Source organism: Mustela erminea, chromosome 8 (genome assembly GCF_009829155.1).
Source record: "Mustela erminea isolate mMusErm1 chromosome 8, mMusErm1.Pri, whole genome shotgun sequence".
NCBI classification, from domain to species: domain Eukaryota; kingdom Metazoa; phylum Chordata; class Mammalia; order Carnivora; family Mustelidae; genus Mustela; species Mustela erminea.
In genome coordinates, this window is record NC_045621.1 from 111,149,568 (window position 1) to 111,170,528 (window position 20,961).

At 42.2% G+C, this 20,961-nt stretch overlaps 1 protein-coding gene across 2 annotated transcripts; it reads right to left on the reverse strand.

The window, feature by feature from the left end:
- Positions 1-1,073: 1,073 nt before the first annotated feature.
- On the reverse strand, positions 1,074-12,596 carry POLR2D (RNA polymerase II subunit D). Of its 2 annotated transcripts, none has more exons than XM_032354005.1 (4): positions 12,434-12,596; positions 9,043-9,223; positions 3,210-3,305; positions 1,074-1,681 (listed from the first exon to the last, which is right to left on the reverse strand). In XM_032354005.1, exons 1-4 carry the CDS (start codon positions 12,504-12,506, stop codon positions 1,603-1,605), a joined length of 429 nt encoding a protein of 142 aa, XP_032209896.1. In that variant the 5' UTR covers positions 12,507-12,596; the 3' UTR covers positions 1,074-1,602. The 2 variants fall into 2 exon arrangements, with proteins under 2 accessions (XP_032209896.1, XP_032209897.1); XM_032354006.1 differs by lacking the exon at positions 12,434-12,596 and adding an exon at positions 12,074-12,427.
- Between the last annotated feature and the right edge of the window lie 8,365 nt (positions 12,597-20,961).

The following is a 20,961-nucleotide window of genomic DNA, read 5'->3' on the forward strand; positions in this document are numbered from 1 at the left end:
TTTTAGATTCCACATATAAGTGAGATTATATGGTATTTGTCTCACATTTCATGTAGCAGAATGTCCTCAATGTCCATCTGAATCCAAGTATTTTGGCTGTAAGCCATTTAGCTTCTGAAAAAGTTCACCTGTGAAATAGGTGAGAAATAGGTGAGAAATAGTCCATGGACAAGTAACCATAACATACCATACTATTTCTCTATTGGAAAAAGAATAATTTCCTGACATATAGAGCTTCCTCTGTGTTCTGATATTTGGTATACATTTTCCAGAAATACAATCACTAGGTCAGAGTATGGACATTTTTATGGTACCTGACCCATTTGGTGGGGTGTTTTTGTTTCTACTACCTGCCATGACCCTCTTCCCTCATCTGGGAACATCACCCCCACTTCTCTCCCTGCTCCAACCATGTGGTTCCTGGGGAGTATCTGTAGTTTAGTGAACTTAGTGATACTTGTCTTCACATGACCAAATCTACTAGCTTACATGCATGCTTTCTTTGTGCACACTCTCTGCTTTCCTTCCTATGAAAATAGACAATCACCCCCCGATCAGAGATCACCTGCCACTAAGTAGCAAGAAAAAGGTTTGGACTGGATGCCCCATCCAAGGAGTCTGTCTTCAAAGTGTTCAGACCCTCAAGTCTGGCCACTAAAGGAAAAAAAAATCTTAATTTAGGAGTGAGAAATAGTACTTTAGGACCACTGCCTCCGAATCTACATTCTTCAACAGTCTAAGAAAAAAGGTCAAGTACTGATCAAGGTTATGTTAGGGCCCTCCATGCTTGGCAGTTATCCTGGGTGTAACTGCTTCCCATGGTGAGCTTCTTCTTTGACTTCTGGGTTAAGCACTATGATGCCAATGCTGTCTCAGTCATTAGTGTATCATCTTTTCTGTAAGGATTTCAGATGATGGTACAGGGCTGGTTTAATTCTTCCTTTTGCATTTATATTCGGGGTTTTGTTTTTTTTTGCTTGTTTTTGCTTCTAGGCTCCATGCCCAATGTGGGGCTTGAACTCACCCTGAGATTGAGTCACGTGCTCTACCGAGTCAGCCAATGCCCCTTAATTCTTCCTTTTGCATTTAGGTAAGACTATCGTTTCCTGTAGTTTCAAAAACTACAAACAAATTGAAACTAAAACATGAAATCTTAGGAATCAAAAATAACATGTGGGCTAAAAAAATAAAATTTTAAAAAAGGGGTGCTTGGCTGGCTCAATCAGTGGAGCACGCCACTCTTGATCTTGGGGTAGTTTAAATTCAAGCCCCACACTGGGGGGTAGAGATTACTTAAAAAAATAAAATCTTAAAACATATTTTAAAACACAGGGGCCAAAACCATGGCTTGAGGTAGTCAGTAGTGTAGCTTATATGCGCATCACCCCACCTCACCCTTCCCAGAGGCAAGGTCAGGTTACCATGGTTCAATAGTCAAGTCTGAAATAGCAACCTAAACCAAGACTAAGCTGGGTTGTTCTATCCAAAGGCAGCCCAAGTGTCTTCGGCAATGGAATTTCTATGTAAGTTAGCTCCAGACACCAGGACACTGGTGCTGGGCTTGAGATGTAGCTCCTTCAGCAGCAGAGTGGTATTTGGAGATTAATATTGAAAGCTGCGCTTGGTCTGGATGTCATCAAGAATCTGCTGTAACTCTTCATCTTCAAACCGACCCTCCAGGCTACAAGAAGGAAACCAAAACAAATGAGTGTCTCAGCGAGGGACAACATATTCTTTTTTTTTTTTTTTTTCAAGATTTTATTTATTTGACAGAGATCACAAGTAGGCAGAGAGGCAGAGAGAGAGGAAGGGAAGCAGGCTCACCGCTGAGCGGAAAGCCCGATGCAGGGCTCAATCCCAGGACGCTGAGATCATGTCCTAAGCCGAAGACAGAGGCTTTAACCCACTGAGCCACCCAGGCCCCCCTAGCACACTAATCTTTGAGCACCACTTGTCCACTTCTCCTATAAACATACACCTTTACCTTTCAGCTGTATTTCTGCCGTTTCTTTTAAAAACATATGAAGTGTTTCAGAGATTTAAGAAAGTGCAGACAGTAAGTTAACATTACCTCTGCCTGATTTAAATTTCTTTTTTTTTTTTTAAGGTTTTATTTATTTATTTGACAGAGAGAGATCACAAGCAGGCAGAGAAAGAGGGAAGCTGGCTCCCTGCCAAGCAGAGAGCCCGATGCGGGGCTCAATCTCAGGACCCTGGGATCATGACCCGAGCTAAAGGCAGAGGCTTTAACCCACCGAGCCACCCAGGTGCCCCTGATCTAAATTTCTTTAACAAACACAACAGGAACAAGTTAATGGCTCTGCGTATGCTCCCCTAGAGCAATACCTTCCCCAGAATTAACCATTTTCCTAAATTTGTACTTACCATTCCTAATCATATTTTTATACTTACTATATACATACATAAATGTATCTATAAGCCATACACAGCACTGTTTTTAAACCTTATAGGAAATGGCATCATACTACATATATCCTTCTGAAATTTTTTTCACTTCAAATTGGTATTTGTTTTTGTTTTTAAGATTTTATTTATTTGTCAGAGAGAGAGCACAAGCAGGGGAGCAGAAGGCAGAGGGAGAAGCAGGCTCCCCACTGAGCAAGGAGCCCAATATGGGACTTGATCCCAGGACTCTGGGATCATGACCTGCGCTAAAGGCAAACGCTTATTAACAGACTGAGCCATCCAAGTGTCCCTTGGTATCTGTTATTATTCCATGTTGCTCCAGTTCATTAATTTCTTCATTGCTACATAAATGATTTATTTATCCATCCTCTTGTTTACTGACAGACTGTCAAGTTTCTGTTATCACTAGCACTGCAGTAATAAACATTAGGATACATGTCTTCTTATGGAACTGCATGAGCTGCTTTTAGGCAAGTACCCAAGAATGGATTTTCGGGTTATAGGGTATAATCATCTTTAACTCTAGATGTAGCTAAATTGCTCTTCAAAGTGACTATACTAATTTGCACTCTTACCACCAGTGTGAGAAATCCAGCTGTTCCACATTTTTGCTAACAGTTGGTTTGCAATAAAACCATCATGTTCATACCCTGTTAAAGAAGGCACTCCATTCAATGTTGGCGCTATATGCCCCAATTTTAAATGCACACACCTTTTAGAAACAGTAATTCTACTTGTAGGACAAAGTAATATAAAGAACTTAGCACAGTGATAGTACTAACCTTGGGATCAGCGCCTTTGATTCCTCAGCAGTCTCTGGGCAAAGGTTGGCCAAACAGGCCAACTCAAACTTATGAAGCTTCTTCTGGAGCAACAAGCTGACCATGTGGAAGAAAATCAAAACAAAACAAAACAAACAAACAAACAAAAAAAAATCAAAGATTGGTGAGTCGGAAAAAGAGAATCAAAGGTACTTAGCAAGTAAGAAAAAAGTAAAGCACCTGCAATCTTTCTTTTATTTTTATTTTCAGCATAACAGTATTCATTATTTTTGCACCACACCCAGTGTTCCATGCAATCCGTGCCCTAATACCCACCACCTGGTTCCCCCAATCTCCCCCCCACCTGCCACTTCAAACACCTCAGATTGTTTTTCAGAGTCCATAGTCTCTCATGGTTCACCTCCCCTTCCAATTTACCCCAACTCCCTTCTCTTCTCTAACTCCCCATGTCCTCCATGCTATTTGTTATGCTCCACAAACAAGTGAAACCATATGATAATTGACTCTGCTTGACTTATTTCACTCAGCATAATCTCTTCCAGTCCCATCCATGTTGCTACAAAAGTTGGGTATTCATCCTTTCTGATGGCGGTATAATACTCCATAGTGTATATGGACCATATCTTCCTTAACCATTCGTCCATTGAAGGACATCTTGGTTCTTTCCACAGTTTGGCGACCGTGGCCATTGCTGCTATGAACACTGGGGTACAGATGGCCCTTCTTTTCACTACATCTGGATCTTTGGGGTAAATACCCAGTAGTGCAATGGCAGGGTCATAGGGAAGTTCTATTTTTAATTTCTTGAGGAATCTCCACACTGTTCTCCAAAGAGGCTGCACCAACTTGCATTCACACCAACAGTGTAAGAGGGTTCCCCTTTCTCCGCATCCTCTCCAACACATGTTGTTTCCTGTCTTGCTAATTTTGGCCATTCTAACTGGTGTAAGGTGATATCTCAATGTGGTTTTCATTTGAATCTCCCTGGCTAGTGATGACAAACTTTTCTTCATGTGTCTGATAACCTGCAATCTTTCTATATGGTTAGCTTGGCTGCAAAATCCCACTTTCGAATCACTTCCTGTTCCTATGCCTGGAGAACAGGAAGTTAAAATAAAATCAGGCAGACAACAAAAGTGAGCAGAGCACATCAGGCCTGAGAACCCCTTGCTAGTATAACTTTGAAAAGTCATTATATAGGGGCGCCTGAGTGGCTTAGTGGGTTAAGCCTCTGCCTTCCGCTCAGGTCATGATCCCAGGGTCCTGGGATTGAGCCCCACGTGGGGCTCTTTGCTCAGCAGGGAGCCTGCTTCCCTATCTCTCTCTGCCTGCCTCTCTGCCTACTTGTGATCCCTATCTGTCAAATAAATAAATAAACTCTAAAAAAAAAAGAAAAAAAAAAGTCATTATATACCTTACAGACTATACAACCCTTTCCCTCAATAATTTATTTTGCTATTCTCTGCTCTTATCACTCTGCCTTGCTTCTTTCGTCATTAATTTTACGTCAAACACATAATGTTTGTGTATTTCTGACTTGGAGGAAATTCTTTTTTAAACTTACCTACAACAGAACAAAACCAACACAAATGTAAAAAAATATATAGGCATACCTTATGTTGTACTAATATGTATAAACTGTCTTATTTTAAATGCAATTCTAGTTCAAATTATATAAAACATTGTCAAATCCTATCTTGGCTTCTTACACATTTAGCTCTTAAAACAGAGCTCATCCCGGACATCTGGATGGCTGTCCATTAAGCATTTGCCTCTGGCTCAGGTCATAATTTCAAAAGTCCTTGGGATCAAGTCCCACATCAGGCTCTCTGCTCAGTGGGGAGTCTGCTTCTCTCTCTCTCAAATAAATAAAATCTTTAAAAAAAAGTAGAGGTCATCCATGATAAATTTGGTTTCAGAGACCTTAATTATCTGTTCAGAAACAAAATATTTACTGTGTTTATTATTCTATTACAAGCATATTAGGTATATAAAATTTCAAAGATAAAGGACAGAAAAATAAGCTATCCATATCACTACCTACACAAAATCAAGTAATTATCTTAGCGTACTGTTCCAAACACTTATCTGTTTTAGAATAAAAATTCACACATTCAGTTTCATAACTTTCTGCCACTTAGTGAAGCTATATTCATTTACTAAGGAAAATATTATAAACTTAGTTACACGGGAAAAGATTTACAAAGTACTATATGTATCTGTGTGGAGGATTTTGTTGTAAAATGAAAAATTCTCATTTATAAACAATACAAAGAAATCCCCAGAAGGTGAAAATAATCTGAAACCCTATCCAGAAAAAACTAGTGTTAACACTATCATGGAGATCCACTACCACTCCTCTTTATATTATAAAAGAAAGAAAAAAAAATTTTTTTTTGAGAAAGAATGTAATTAAAAAAACAAAAATAAAAGGAATTGTAACAAATGTTATTCTGTGATTTTTTTTCACTCAATAACACCAGCTGTTTTCCACATTAGTACTACATATAACTCCACCTTGAACACAGCATTCCGCTGAATGACTGTGCTATAATTTATATGTCAAATTTCCAGCTGTTGAACATTTCAATTGTTTCCAATTATTCACCCTTTTATTTTTTATTTATTTATTTTTTTAACCAAGTCTTTTCCCTCTTTTAAAAATTTATTTCAGAGACAATGAGCAAGTGGGGAGAGACAGAGGGAGAGGCCGAGAATTTCAAGCCAACTCCCTGCTGAGCACAGAGGCCAACGTGGGGTGCATTCTCATGACCTTGAGAACATGATCTGAATCTAAAGCAAGAGTCCGATGCTCAACTGACAGAGCCACCCAGGTGTCCCTTCAATTCACCATTTTAAATAACGCTTTTCAAACACCATGTATACTTCTTTATGTACTAGACTGGTCACTATGCGTTTTAAAGATAAATTCCTGGAAGTTAATTATCCAGTCAAAGAACAGGAGTCCCGAGAGATAGTGCCCTAAAAGTGCTTCATCAGTACACACTTACATCGGCAATAAATCCTGTTTCCCCATTTCCCCTACTTATTACATGTAGGTGTCCCATTCTGTTTAATCTTTTCAAATATACTTAGCTCTTTTACCATTTCAATTTCCTTGAAGATGAGCATTTTTTTTTTTGAAGATGAGCATTATTTCAAGAGAATTTGCTAGCCATCTGAAGTTCTCATTCAAATTGAGCCTCTAACTGCAGACTGTGTCCATTTTTAAAAACTAGTGTTATCTCTTTATTAATTCTTTGTTGGAGCTTTTAATATTAAGGACATTAAAACTTAAGGATTTCAGTCTTTTCCCCAATTATTTATACTTGCATTTTATATATGGCATTTAATTTATGTAACAAAGTTTAAAGATAATTATGCAAATTCACTTATTCACTATTTTGTGCCTATGAGATTAACACAGTGATGAATACAACCAAGTTCCTGCCCTCACAAAGCTTACATTTAACTAGTCAACCAAGTTTCCCCACATTTAAAGTCTTACTAACCATAGCCAAAATAATACATTCATTTACTCATATTATCACACAGCACTTTTATTCACCATGGTTTATATTCAAATCCTTAGAAATCAAGTTTGGTATAAGATATAGTGCTTAAACTTTTTTTTTTTTAATTTTTATTTATTTATTTATTTGACAGAGAGAGAGAGAGAGAGATCACAAGTAAGCAGAGAGGCAGGCAGAGAGGAGAAGCAGGCTCCCCACTGAGCAGAGACCCCGATGCGGGGCTTGATCCCAAGACCCTGAGACCATGACCTGAGCTGAAGGCAGAGGCTTAACCCTCTGAGCCACCCAGGTGCCCCTATTTAAATTTATTATTAACATGAAGTATTATCTGCCCCAGGGGTACAGGTCTGTGACTCATCGGGCTTACACATTTCACAGCACTCACTGTAGCACATACCCTTCCCAATGTCCGTAACCCAGCCACCCTATCCCTAACCCCCGAACTTTGTTTTTTTGGTTTTTTTTTAATTTGAGAAAGAGAGAGAAATCACAAGTAGGCAGAGAAGCAGACAGAAAGAGGGGGAAGCAGGCTCTCTGCTGAGCAGAGAGCCTGACTGTGGGGCTTAATCCCAGGACCCTGGGATCATGACCTGAGCCGAAGGCAGAGGCTTTAACCCACTGAGCCACCCAGGCACCCCGAACTTTGTTTTAAAATATTTCTCCTTCGGTCCCCTCCTCCTCGGTCCTGGGATCGAGCTCCGCATCGGGCTCTCTGCTCAGCAGGAAGCCTGCTTCCTCCTCCCTCTCTCTGCCTGCCTCTCTGCCTACTTGTGATCTCTGTCAAATAAATAAATAAAATCTTAAAAAAAATTTTTTTTTAAATTTAAGATCATTATATTAGTCACCTTTTCCATTCCCCTGAGGTTGCAGAATGGTACTAAATGTATACATTAATTTGGGGCGAACCAACATGTTTACAATACTGAAACCTTTTATTCATAAATGTGTCCAGGTCATCTCCTAGACCCAACGGCTTGTAGTTTTGCTTGGAAACTCTGCACATTTCCCTCTAATCTTTTCTCCATGTATACACCCACACTTTTTAGAACATACACACACTTGCTTTTTTGAAAGATTATATACATACTTCATATACAATCTCACACCTTCATTTTCTGCACACTTAACATGTCAGATAAATAAATAAATACACTTCCATTTTCTACCACAATTTGAATGACAATAGATTAGCCCAACAAATTAGTTCCCACGATTTATTTAGTTACTACTGAATGTTTTGGGTTCCCCCCCACCTTGGCTATGATAAACAGCTCTCTAAAAAGTATCTGTGTATATACATTTTTTTTTTTTGTATACCTGCTATTCCTAAGGACAGTAATTCTCAAGCATTTTCACTGGAGCAGAGCAAACAAGTATCCCTAGGCAACCTCCAGTCACAGGCTAAAGCGACTTTCTGTATCTGCAAGGATTTAAGCTTTGTAATTTAATTCAAGAATTCACATATAGGGGCGCCTGGGTGGCTCAGTGGTTGGGCCGCTGCCTTCGGCTCAGGCCATGATCTCAGGGTCCTGGGATCGAGCCCCACATCAGGCTCTCTGCTCAGCAGGGAGCCTGCTTCCTCCTCTCTCTCTGCCTGCTTGTGATCTCTGTCTGTCAAATAAATAAATAAAATCTTAAAAAAAAAAAAAAAAGAATTCACATATATGTTTTTGTTTTATTCCACAATATGCTGGTATCTATTTTAATGTAGAAATGTTTTAAATCACCTACCATCAAATAAAACTGGTATCTGAAGATATGTTTCTCCCATGGTCTCCTATATACCTTAGCACATCAGTTTTCCAAGTTCCATCTCACCCAATTTGAGAAGCAATGCCTTAGGAAAAAATGCTAAAAGCCGCTGTCTGGTAGACAGGGCAAAGATTCGGAAAGAATTCTCCTGATTTATATTTATTAACATATAGAGGTCTTGAAGACATTCCAGGTGAGTAATAAATTACCTCACTTTATTAAAAACAACAATAACCCACAAACACTGCTGTGTTTTTTATAGGTTTAACGTATGTATGTGAATGCATGGAAAAGATCTCAAAGACTAAGAATAAACTAACAGTGGTTACGGTGCAGAATGATCACTGGGATTTCAGGTTTAAGGAAAAGTGGCCAAAGAGAATTTTGGTCTTACAAGCAATTAAAAAAAAAATTTCTGACAAAGACATTATTTTTCTTAAATTAATGGTACAGATGATGTCCATGGGAGGGCAGTGGTGGAGGCAAAAGCATTTTACATGTAGATGTTCAACAGTTTGGATTAACAAAAACTTTCTTTTAGCACTCACCTACGGACACTGGCAATGGTCTCTCTGTTTTTGAAACGACTGAAACGGGCTGTGTAATTTAAGGTTTTCATGAAGACCTCAGAAAGCTCCTGTTCATCCTCTGCACTCTCATTCTGTTGCTTTCGATGCTCCAGAAGCATATGAACCTCTGAATTTAGCAGAGTCTCAGCTGTTTCAAACTCTATTTGTGAGAAGCACAAATGTCAGCTGAAAATACTCCTTCAAAGGACAGCGTCTAAATGTTCATTTTATCTTGAGACTAACAGCAAGTTTTTATCCTTGCATGAATCCAGAGGCCTCATATCCCACAGCTTTATCTCTGTCTAGACTGATCTATCAAGGCACAGTAGAGTTCATAAAATACTAAAAACTTAGCTCAGTCTGGCAAGACAGTTTCTAACATCAAAGAACCTGATGCGGATGTGCTATTAACTAATTACACATCATTATCCTAATGAGGCCATTTACTGATTTCAATACAGAGCACAGCCAACAATTACTCCTCTTTAGCTTCCTTGAGGTGGTAACCTAGTTCCATAATACTAGTATTACATTCTCAATTTTAAGAATTATTACATGTTAGGGAGGGCACTTTAGGGTAACTGGAAACACATTAACAATGCGTCCCAAGTTCTACTTTTGTACCTGTACAAATCTGCTATTTACTCATTCACCCAGATCACTGCCTATTACATACTAGGCATTAGACCTGTGGCCAGAACTCCCTCCCCTCTAGATTTCATAATCTTCTAGTTTCCCAACTAAACCTACTTCAAATATTTGCCATCACACAAATCTTCATACTCATTTTTTCCTAGCTTCAAATTTTTATTTAAATTCCAGTGAGTTAACATACAGTATATTATTTTCAGGTATATTTAAGTGATTCATCACTTACACATGGCACCCAACAAATATCCTCTACCCATCGCCCATTTAATCCACTCCCCCCCCGCCCCACCTCCTCTCCAGCAATCCTCTTTTTTTCTATAGCTGAAGAGTGTTTTCTGGTTTGCTCCCTCTTCCCATTATGTTCATCTGTTTTGTTTCTTAAATTCCACATATGAGTAAGATCATACGATTGTCTTTCTCTGACTTACTATGCTTAGCACAATGGTCTCTAGCTCCATCCACGTTATTGCAATTGGCAAGATTCCATTCTTTTTTATGGCTGAACAATATTCCATTCCACATCTTCTTTATCCGCTCATCAGTTGATGGACATTTGGGTTCACCCCTGATACTCATTTAAAATAATTCTTTTTTTTTTTTTTTTTTAGGATTTTATTTATTTGAAGAGAGAGAGATCACAAGCAGGCAGAGAGGCAGGCAGACACACAGAGGGAAGCAGGCTCCCTGCTGAGCAGAGAGCCTGATTTGGACCTCTATCCCAGGACCCTGAGACCATGACCAGCCAAAGGCAGAGGCTTAACCCACTGAGCCACCCAGACGCCCCTAAAATAATTCTCTTGACCAGTAAGAATACCAATGAGCAAACTTAGGTTTAAAGAGGAAAACCCTCAGTTGGTTAAGTATCTGCCTTCAGCTCAGGTCATGATCCCAGGGGCCTGGGATGGAGCCCCACATCTGGCTCCTTGCTCAGCGGGGAGCCTGATTCTCCCACCACCTGCCCTGCCTCCTCTGCCCGCTGGTCCCCCTGCTTGTGTGTGCATGCTCTCTCTGACAAATAAATAAATCTCAAAAATTAAAAAATAAATAAAAGAATAGGACAAGGTGTCTGGCTGGCTTAGTCAGTAGAACATGTGACACTTGATCTCAGGTCATGAGAGTCAAGGAGTGCAAGCCCCACATTGGGCCTAGAGTTTTAAAAAAGAAAGAAAAAGGACTACACAACAGATCGTCAAATTTTTGAAAGGCTATAGCATTCATTTGCATAATCTCATCTTACAAATAAAAGGGTGTGTATATATTTATTTATTTATAAATCAACAAAACTAGTTTGGAAGAATAAACACTAAATTGTTTACAGTGTTGCCTCTGGATAAAGGGTGTGGAGTTTCACTTTTTTTACTAGGTACAAAATAATTTAAAAACAGGTAGGTACTGGGGCACCTGGCTTGCTCAGACATTAAGCGTCTGTCTGCTTTCAGCTGAAGTCATGACTTCAGGGTCTCTGGGATCCAGCCCTGCATCGGGCTCCCTGGTTGGTGGGAAGCCTGCTTCTTCCTTTCCCACTCCCCCTGCTTGTGTTCCCCTCTCTCGCTATGTCTCTTTCAAACAAATAAATAAATAAATAAAATCTTTAAAAAAAAAAAAAAAAAAAACCATAAGCACCAGTTAAAAAACCCAAATGGGTTCAAACGAACCAATCACTTCCCCTTCACGCATTTAGTAATTTTTCACGTCCTTGATCCTAGAGACCCGGCTAGCCCCTCCACTTCCCCTTTAAAACGCCCAGTCACCTCTCTACAAATAGAAATTGAGTTCAGGAGCTCCCAGATGGCTGGGTTGGTTAAGTGACAGCTTTCCGCTCAGGTCGTGTTCCCAGGGTCCTGGGATAGAGTCCCTGCTCAGCGGCAAGCCTGCTTCTCCCTCTCCCATTGCCCTGTGTTCCCTTGCTCGTGATGTCTCTGTCAAATAAATACATAAAATTTAATTTAATTAAAAAAAAAAAAAGAAATTTAGTTCGGTACACGCTGGCCTCTTTCCCTACTGCTATCGTGTAGTAACTTTTTTTTTTTTTTTTAAAGCAGGCTCGGTGCCCACGCTCATGATCCTGAGATCAAGACTAGAAGGCTAGGGTTGCCTCGCTGGCTCCGGCGTTAAGCGCCGGTTTTCGGCGCAAGTCACATCAGCGTCCTGCGTCCCCGGGTCCTCTCCCTCTGCCTCACGCCTCTCCGCGCCCCCCGCCCCCCGTCCCCAATCCCATGCTCGCTCGCTCTCAAAATAAGTAAGTAAAATGTTTAAGAAGAAGAAGAAGAAGAAGAAAGAAAAAGACTAGCATGCTCTACGGACTGAGCCAGCCAGTGGCCCCTACAATCGTGTATTACTTATTAAAATCTGTCCTTACCACTGTAACTACTGTCGGCTTTGTTCATCCTTTCCACATCCCTGCAGCACTTCGCGGTTTATCGGATAAAATAAATTACTTAAACAAGTAGGAAGAGGCTGCTCAAGGGCAGTGTGGAGCTGGGCGCCGAAGTTTCCAGGGTAGCAGGCGTGGAATCCAACAGGCCCCTCTCGAGGCAGCCCGGCGGTGCCCGCCCGCGGCCCCGCCCGGGGCCCCTCTCACCGCCGCATCCCCCATCCTCCCTGCCCCTCTCCGCGCAGGCGACCCGCCCGGCTGCCCGCCTAGGACGACACATGGGTAACGCCAGGCCTGCAGCGATCACGCAGGACAGCAGGGGCAGTCCTGCAGTCCCAGCCCCACCTTTGGGGAAGATAAGCTGTGAGGCATCCTCCTCTACGTCGCCGGCCCGCGGGTCGCTCCCACCGGCCGCCATCTCAACACCACGCCAGACCTTACCGCGCCCGGAACCACCCGCACAAGCCGGAAGTACCCTCGCGCCGGAAGCGCAGAAGCGCGGGTCTCGGCCACGGAAGGGGCGTGGCCGAAGAGGGCTCGGTGGGCGGGCCCGGAATGGAGGCTGGTGGGAGTGGCGTGGCCCTCTGGAAAGCCCAACACAAGTGGGGGGATGGCGTTGTGGAGCTTTCTGGGGGTAACGAGGATCTCTTTGTCGCGCGTGGTGGGTCTGGTCATTTGGCCTTTCTGAGCCTCGGCTTCCTCACCTCTGAAGTGTCGTGAGGCCGGGGAAGGTTTAGATGAAATGCGGAAACGTGCAGAGTGACTGACTGATCCTGGGAACTCCAGTGGATGGAAAGCTGGGTTAGTGACTCCAAAATCACATGGTGGAATTTCTTTCAACGCTTAAATATTTTAAAAATTTGATTGGGGTGGCTGTCTAGTTTAGTCGGTTGAGTCCCACATTGAGTGTGGAGGTCAAAAATAAAATCTTTTAAAAAAATTGATTGGTGGTGGATTATTCTGATACTTCTGAACGCGTGGAAAGTGATGCTGAGAGGCCTTTGTTGGAACATTTGGATGATACATAGAAAAGTAGGCAGATGAAAAACGATGCTGTTTTCAACTTCAGAGAATATAGAAAATTGCAACAAAGAAGTAATCAGTGCGTTGTCTCTGTGGTGAACGATATTTAGGTATCATTTTTTAAAAATATTTATATATTTATTTGACACACAGAGAGAGAACAGAAGTAGGCAGAGAGGCAGGCAGGGAGAGAGAGGTGGAAGTAGGCTCCCTGCTGAGCAGAGAGCCTGATGTGGGGCTCCATCCATAGAAGGACCCTGGGATCATGACCTGAGCCGAAAGCAGGGGGTTTTACCCACTGAGCCACCTAGGCGCCCCCACCTAGGTATGATTTAAACTATGTTTACAAAAAAAAAAAAAAAAAAATTACCAGACAAGAATAAGTATGTACCTATACTCTTTTGATTTATAAATACAATAATTCTTAACAAAATTAATTTGCTGTTTCTGTATTACCAGAAGAAAGGTATTGGGTAAAATAATAGGTTATATAGCATAGGCAGAACTTAATAACTGTTTCAAAGCGGTTTCCTACATAGTTCATTAGGGGCATAGGATGGAAGTCCTAATGAGTCTGGGGACATGCAGCAGCTGCGTGTGAGAAATAGGCCTGGAACGCAGTGTAGACCTCCTTCTCCCATCTATCCATCCAACAGGCCCTTACAGAGCACCTGATACCTACTGGAACTTACCATGTGCTGCCTCAAGAACTAGCTGGATACCCAACACTTGGTATCTTCTACACACACACAGTAGGGAAGAAATCAACAGATGAAGAAGAAAGAAAAATGATTCACAGAGTGATGTTTCACAAGGTGGTTTGTCCATAACATTTTCATTCAGGAAACCATTATAAACACTTATGTGGAAAGCCCTGGGGTTAAAAAGATGACTCAGACTAAATCTTTCCCTACAAAGAGATCACCAAAAGTAGTGGATGCAAGATCTGGACTTATTTTCCATAATAAAAGAAAGAGGCAAGTGGTTAACCTGGTTAACCGAGAAAATAGAAAGTCGAAGACCCTTCCCCCAGTTGTTAACTAATTAACTGCTCTTTTGCCTTTCTGTAACCGCTTGGCTTTTAGGGTGTGACACTTGTCTCCTGTTTGAACAAGATACCTTCTGCCAATAGCCAAGGCATGGTCACGTAGGCAGGATGCTTCTCTGCCAAGTAATAAGGTCCAATTCCCCCTCCTCACTCCCCCTTCCCGCCTTTTTCTTCGCGCGCGGGTCCTCCAAAGCCAATCCGCAAACACCAAGTATGCCTTTTTCAAATGTTCAAATTGTCAGCCAATCAGCTCCGCCCCATCCGAAACTTGTTTGTACCTGTCTATAAAAATCCTGCACCACCCCAGCCTGGTGTGCTCAGCTAGCAGGAGCTGCTGACCACCCGCAGGCGCCCGCGCTACAGTAAAGAACCTCTTGCTGTTTGCATCCTGTGGCAGTGTTGAATTCTTGGGTAAGGGGATCCGCGGGTCTTTCAGATCCATGGTGAAAAAGTCACTTCTGGTTGGGTGTAGGTGTCATAGGAGATCTGAGGAACCGGGGGCTGGCTTGGAACTGCTCTTTCATTTATTCAAACGGACATGGAAGAGGCATAACATGAATGAAATTATCAGGTACATACGAGGAATATTTACTCTTTAAGGTAACTTCATATTTCAGTTTCCTTAAATGTCATTTTCATTATATCATCCTCGAGAAATGAAGAGAACCCGTAATTATACAGAACTTAGATGAACAAATGTTTGCTGTAATAAATATTTTATTGTTACTACATCGTTTTTTTTGTGTTTTTTTTTAAAGATTTTATTTATTTATTTGACAGAGAGAGATCACAGTAGGAGAGAGGAAGGGAAGAGATCAGAGAGAAAGAGGAAGGGAAGCAGGCCCCCCGCTGAGCAGAGAGCCCGACGTGGGACTCGATCCAAGGACCCTGAGATCATGACCTGAGCCGAAGGCAGCGGCTTAACCCACTGAGCCACCCAGGCGCCCCTACATTGTTTTTTCTTTAAAAATCTTTTTTTAGGGACACCTGGGTGGCTCAGTGGGTTGAGCGGCTGCCTTCGGCTCAGGTCCTGATTCTGGGGTCCTGGGATAGAGTCCCACATCGGGCTCCTTGCTCGGTGGGGAGCCTGCTTCTCCCTCTGTCTCTGCCTGCCATTCTGTCTGCCTGTCCTTGCTCTCTCTCCCTCTCTCTCTCTGACAAATAAATAAAATCTTTAAAAAAAATTTTTTTAAAGATTTTACTTATTTATTAGAGAGAGAGAGAGACAGAGTGAGAGAGCATGAGAGGGGAGGTCAGAGGGAGAAACAGACTCCCCATGGAGCTGGGAGCCTGACGTGGGACTGGATCCCAGGACTCCGGGATCATGACCTGAGCCGAAGGCAGTCGCCCAACCAACTGAGCCACCCAGGTGCCCCTAAAAAAAATTTTTTTTACAAGATTTTATTTATTTGTCAGAGAGAGAGACAGAGAGAAAGTTCAAGCATGGGGGGGGACCTGATGCAGAATTTGCTCCCAGGACCCTGGGATCATGACCTGAGCCGAAGGCAGAGGCTTTAACCCACTGAGCCACCCAAACGCCTCTTAAATTTTTTTAAAAAGATTTTTATACAGGGACGCTGGGTGGCCCAGTACATTTCTCCCTCTCCCTCTGCTCCTCCCCTTGATTGTGCTCTCGCTCATTCGCTCCCTCAGATAAATAAATAAAATCTTAAAAAATTTTTTTTGTATTTCTTTGAGAGAGAAAGAGCAGAGCTAGAGAGAGAGCATGAGGGGGGAGGACAGAAGGAGAGGAAGATAGAGACTCTCCCCCCTCCCTGCCACTGAGCAGGGAGCCTAATGTGGGGCTTGATCTCAGGACCCCAGGATCATTTTCCTAGCTGAAGGCAGATAACTGATTGAGAAATCCAGGTGCCGCTTTATAATTTTTTCAACCCAAGTAATAATTTACACCTTTTGTTACTTTTTGGTGTACTTCTCAAAGAATCTCTTATGGACTGAATCACTAATGTCTTTCCTGGACCCAGGTTTCTGCCCCTAATATAGTATGATGTTTCCCAGTTCTATGTACACTGAAAGTTAATGTATAGGGGTGCCTGGGTGGCTCCGGCACTGGGCATCTGCCTTTAGCTCAGGTCGTGATCCCAGAGTCCTGGGATGGAGCCCTGCATGGGAAGCCTGCTTCTTCCTCTCCCACTCCCTCTGCTTGTGTTCCCTCTCTCACTGTCTCTCTCTGTCAAATAAATAAATATCTTTAAAAAAGAGTTAATGTACAGAATCTCCCAATTTATGCTATTCTCTCATAAATTAAAAAAAAAAATTCTTGGCACCTGCTGCTGGAAGGAAGTTCACTGGTAAGTGCTACTGAGGAAGTCAAAGGAATAAACATGTAACCCTCTCCCTTTTACTATTAATACAATCTCTAGAGATAGAAAGGAAGGGGATATATGGGGATGGTAGAAGGTTGTGTGATTCTGCCAACAGCCCTTGACTTCCAGGTATGAAAACTTGAGGGGGTTGCCCTGAAGTCCCGCTCTTGGATTCTAAAGCTTGTCTGGCCTGTGGCAATGTGACAGGGCAGTGTGCCCTGTGCTGGCACTGTTAGATTCTACCTGAAAAGCCCTCTCTTCTTGAGGTCAAGCTGGGCTTACTTCAGCAACCACCTCTTTCAGAAAGCCTGTTGTTACTTAAAGAGCTGAGGATAGTTAAACTTCCTCCTTTCACATGTCCAGAGTAGCTTAGGGTTCTGAGAGGGTTTGAATACTTGCCTAGTTGTCCCCACCTACATCTGTCACTGGATAACAGTCCAGAGAGTCAGTCATCCAGTCATTGCAACAGTGTGCTGGAGCCTGGGGGCAAAGCCTTTCCAGTAGGCTACTTTGGAGTTTCAGTCCTGTCATAAAGTAGAACATTTGGCTCAGAGTATTAACTAGTTGTCTGGCTCATAAACAGCAGGACCGAGATTGGAGGTCAGGCCTATCAGACCACCAGCCTAAAGATTCCAGGATCAGCATTCTGAGTTTCTTTCATCAGGAACTAGGGTGGGATCAAAGAAAGAATGGCCATACTGGTGTAGTAGGTGGGAAGTCAGTTTGGCAGCAGAAACTTGAATGGCTCATGGTAAATTTGGGACCTCTTTCCTGTTTAGCTCCCCCACCAATAGGTATAGTCTTGAAGCTGGAAGAGTCACTTGTTTTCCCATTTGCTCTAGCATACAGAACCTCAAGGAATCAGAGAGCAAGGAGCCAGAAGAGATCCCAGAATCCTGGTTAGAGCTTCATTTTAGAATAAGGAAAACAGACTCAGAAGGAACAGCACTTGCAGTGCATTCCTTAGGACACTACTATGGTTCTTTGTACAGTATTGGTTCAGAGTCAAGTCCTTCAAGGAGCTCACTGAATAGTATCTCAAAGCCAGGTATTCAAGCCAAGGTCAGCCCCTAGATTGATCTGGAAGCAGCTTTAGAGCATCTCCCTTACCCCTAGAATTAACTCCACTGATCTCTGACCTGCTGGCTTAGTTCATATGGTTAAAATGGCACATTTTAGGGGCATGTTGGTGGCTCAGTCAGTTAAGTGTCTGCCTTCTGCTCAGGTCATGATCCTGGGGTCCTGGGATGTGGATTGGGCTTCCTGCTCAGTGGGGAGTCTGCTTCTCCCTCTCCCTCTGTATGTGCTCTCTTTCAAATAAATACAATCTTAAAAAAATGTAAAAAATGGCAAATTTTTGGTTATACACATCTTACCACCACCAGTGTGTGTGCACACATACACACACACAAAATCAACAAAAAACCCCACAAAAAAACCAATGATATGAAATTCCATGCTATTTAACTTCAAGCAATACGATAATATGGAAGTAATTTCTAGAACCAAAATTTATCTTCTCTTTAAGAAACAGAGAATCTGGGGTGCCTGGGTGGTGCAGTCAGTTAAGCGTCCCACTCTTGGTTTCAGCTCAGGTGGTGGTCCCAGGCTTGTCATGAGCCCCATGTCAGTCTCCACACTTAGAGTCTGACTCTCTCTCTTCCTCTGCCCCTTCACCCTGCTCTCAATAAATCTTTTTTTTTTTTTTAAAGATTTTATTTGGCAGAGAGAGGGAACACAAGCAGAGGGAGTGGGAGAGGGAGAAGCAGGCTTCCCAGGCCCCTGGGATCATGCCCTGAGCCAAAGGAAGACGCTTAACGACTAAGCCACCCAGGCATCCCTCTCAATAAATCTTAAAAAAATCCCAAACACACAGAAAATCCTTCTCAGACACCCCAGTGTTACCACCAACTTCTGCGTTTAAACAGTTGCTTGTAGTCTGTTTCCAAATTATCTAACCCCAACAGCATGGACATCTATAGCCATAGGGCTTAGGAGTTCTGCCGAGTGTAAGGGCCTCAGAACTGGGTATCTTAAACAAATAACATCCTTGCAAATCCTTGCAAATAACTTAAGACGACGATCGCAGCATGTGTGCATTTGTTTGAAAAATTATTCTGGGCCATTTTCTTCAAACCCATCTCATGCTTTCTGGGCCCTCCAAAATAAACATTTCCCTTTAAGGTTAGACCACACCAGTATGTCTCAAGGTCTTTGGTTGGATTAATTCATTACCAAATGAAGATCTTCAATTTGAGCAACCTCCCCAACCCCCAGCCCCTGCTTGTTTTTTAGCTTTTTGGACAAGGTCAGTTTCAAAGGGAAATCTAAAGAGAATGATGAACCTTCTTTCTAGAAAGACCCAAATTTTAAAGGGTACATGAACCTCAGTTTAGGAAATTTGGTTCTAAAAGGCCAGTGGCATTGCTACCAACCACACAAAAAATACAAGGGCAAAAAAACCAAAACAAACAAAACCCAAACTGTTGAGGATCATGGACACCATGCAAAACACAGGCTGACTAAAAACACCACCTGGGTGGCTGTCTTCAAAAATAAGATGATGGGGTGTCTGGGTGGCTGTCAGTTATGTGTCTGCCTACAGTTTAGGTCATGATCCCGGAGTCCTGGGATCAAGCCTGTTACCCCCAACTCCCCTGCCGCTCCCCTTGCTTGTGTGCACTCTAATAAACAAAATCTTCAAAAAAAAAAAAAAAAAAAGAAAGGTAACTGTGAGGGGTGCCTGGCTGACTCAGCTGGAGACTCCTCTACACACTGGTGTAACTCTTGGGTCTTGCGGTTTTGAGTACAATACCCTCGTTGGGTGGAGATTACTGAAATAAACTTAAAAATATTGTTGCCACTATTCCAAAAAAAAAAAAAAAAAGGGACAAAGACAATTTTTACCCATGATGATTTATTCTCTACAATACTTTGTTAAAGAGTTCAATGATTTGCACTCAGAAGTTATATAGCCAAGAGGCAACCAAGTGTAATACAAAGAATTGGTCTGAAGTCTTTGCACTAAAGGCCATACAAAGTCTCTTGCTTCAGGGAAGTAAGAATGAAAATAAACAAAACAAAACACATAGCTCCCTAGGCTCCAGAATCTCAATAGAAAATAGCATCAACAGTTAGTGAAAGTGTAGGTGTTAACACATCATGGAAAACAGGTCTTGTGCAAATATTAAAATTAACACCCAGGACTTCTGTATAGATGATTTTTATTATAAACAATAAAATATATGTAATGTCTCAACTACAAACCTTTCACACTGAAAGGTTCTCTAACATGAGTTGCTTTAATATTATGAAGCGAAAAAGTTTAAGAACCTCACAGTGGAAACAATCCAACACCGACAAATCCTAGTGATCAAAGACATTCTCTTTTAGTTAACATAAAACAAGAACAATTCATAATTACAGAGAGAATGTCCTAGCTGTGGGTATTATGAGACAAGCCAACTTTCCAGACCAAAAGGCACTCACAGCTAGGGATGAAACAAACTCCGAACTGAACCAGCCAACATGGGCTGGTTCCTTTACAGCAGTTACATACTGTTCAGCTTGAGCAGCCCAAGGACAAAGTAAACACCAAGCAGAAAACATTCCCTTCTTTTTACACCTGCCACTCACACCACATGTACTGGCCACCCTCATCACTGCTTTGGTCAAGCGTGTGGAAGGCAGTTCAGTTCCAGTTCGGAGCCGTCATCTCCCTATGCAAAGCTGCCACATGGATGATCCAGACTTGGTATTTTTCCTGAGAGCCACCTGCCCCACATCTTATTGAGGTGACCATGACCATACACTTTCAGACTGCTTCCTGACTAGGCCCCATTCAGGACAGACACGGACAGTGGCATTTCTTATGGGGCCAAATAGTTTTACTTGGTCGATTCCTGGGTCCCCCTGACCAGACCAGAGGGACTTGAGCATCTCCACTGCTGGACTTGTATGGGAGCATGAGGGAATGTGCAGGGAGTAAGGCTTCTTCACTCCAAAACCACTGAGCCCACTTCAGTGTGGTGCTGGGCTTAATCAGCCCAATTCTTGTGCACTGATTTTTTTCCCCCATTTCGTGGGTTTTAAAATTTTCTGTTCATTTCTTAAACGGCAGGTAGCCTACCCCACCCTCAATAAAATAAAATAAAAAACATACTATACATTGGGGAAGACAAATAGGGCAACATTTCTACAAGAAAAAAATAGGCTTGAAGAGCATGGCACTGTAGTAAATGCTTGCATGACCAGTCTCACTGAGCGTGCTCAGGGGTGAAAGTTTAGCACCATTTTTTTTGCTTTTTTTAATCTTTAGAAATTAAACACAACTTTTAACAGAGAACACTTGAACAGTAATGAGTGTAGCCCTATGTATCAATACTGTTGTACAAATTGGAGGTGGGTGGTTTAGACCAGAGCTGACCACCCTGACATCAATCCATGGCACCTAAGAGTAACTATCGTCACATCTG

What these genes read in the sequence shown, in the direction of transcription:
- POLR2D (XM_032354005.1), bottom strand. Translation starts at nt 12,506, where the DNA reads ATGGCGGCCGGTGGGAGCGACCCGCGGGCCGGCGACGTAGAGGAGGAT. An exon ending in ACAGCTTATCTTCCCCAAAG is followed by an intron (nt 9,224 to 12,433) that starts GTGGGGCTGGGA and finishes TCTCACAAATAG; the next exon opens with AGTTTGAAACAGCTGAGACT. An exon ending in ACCATTGCCAGTGTCCGTAG is followed by an intron (nt 3,306 to 9,042) that starts GTGAGTGCTAAA and finishes CCACATGGTCAG; the next exon opens with CTTGTTGCTCCAGAAGAAGC.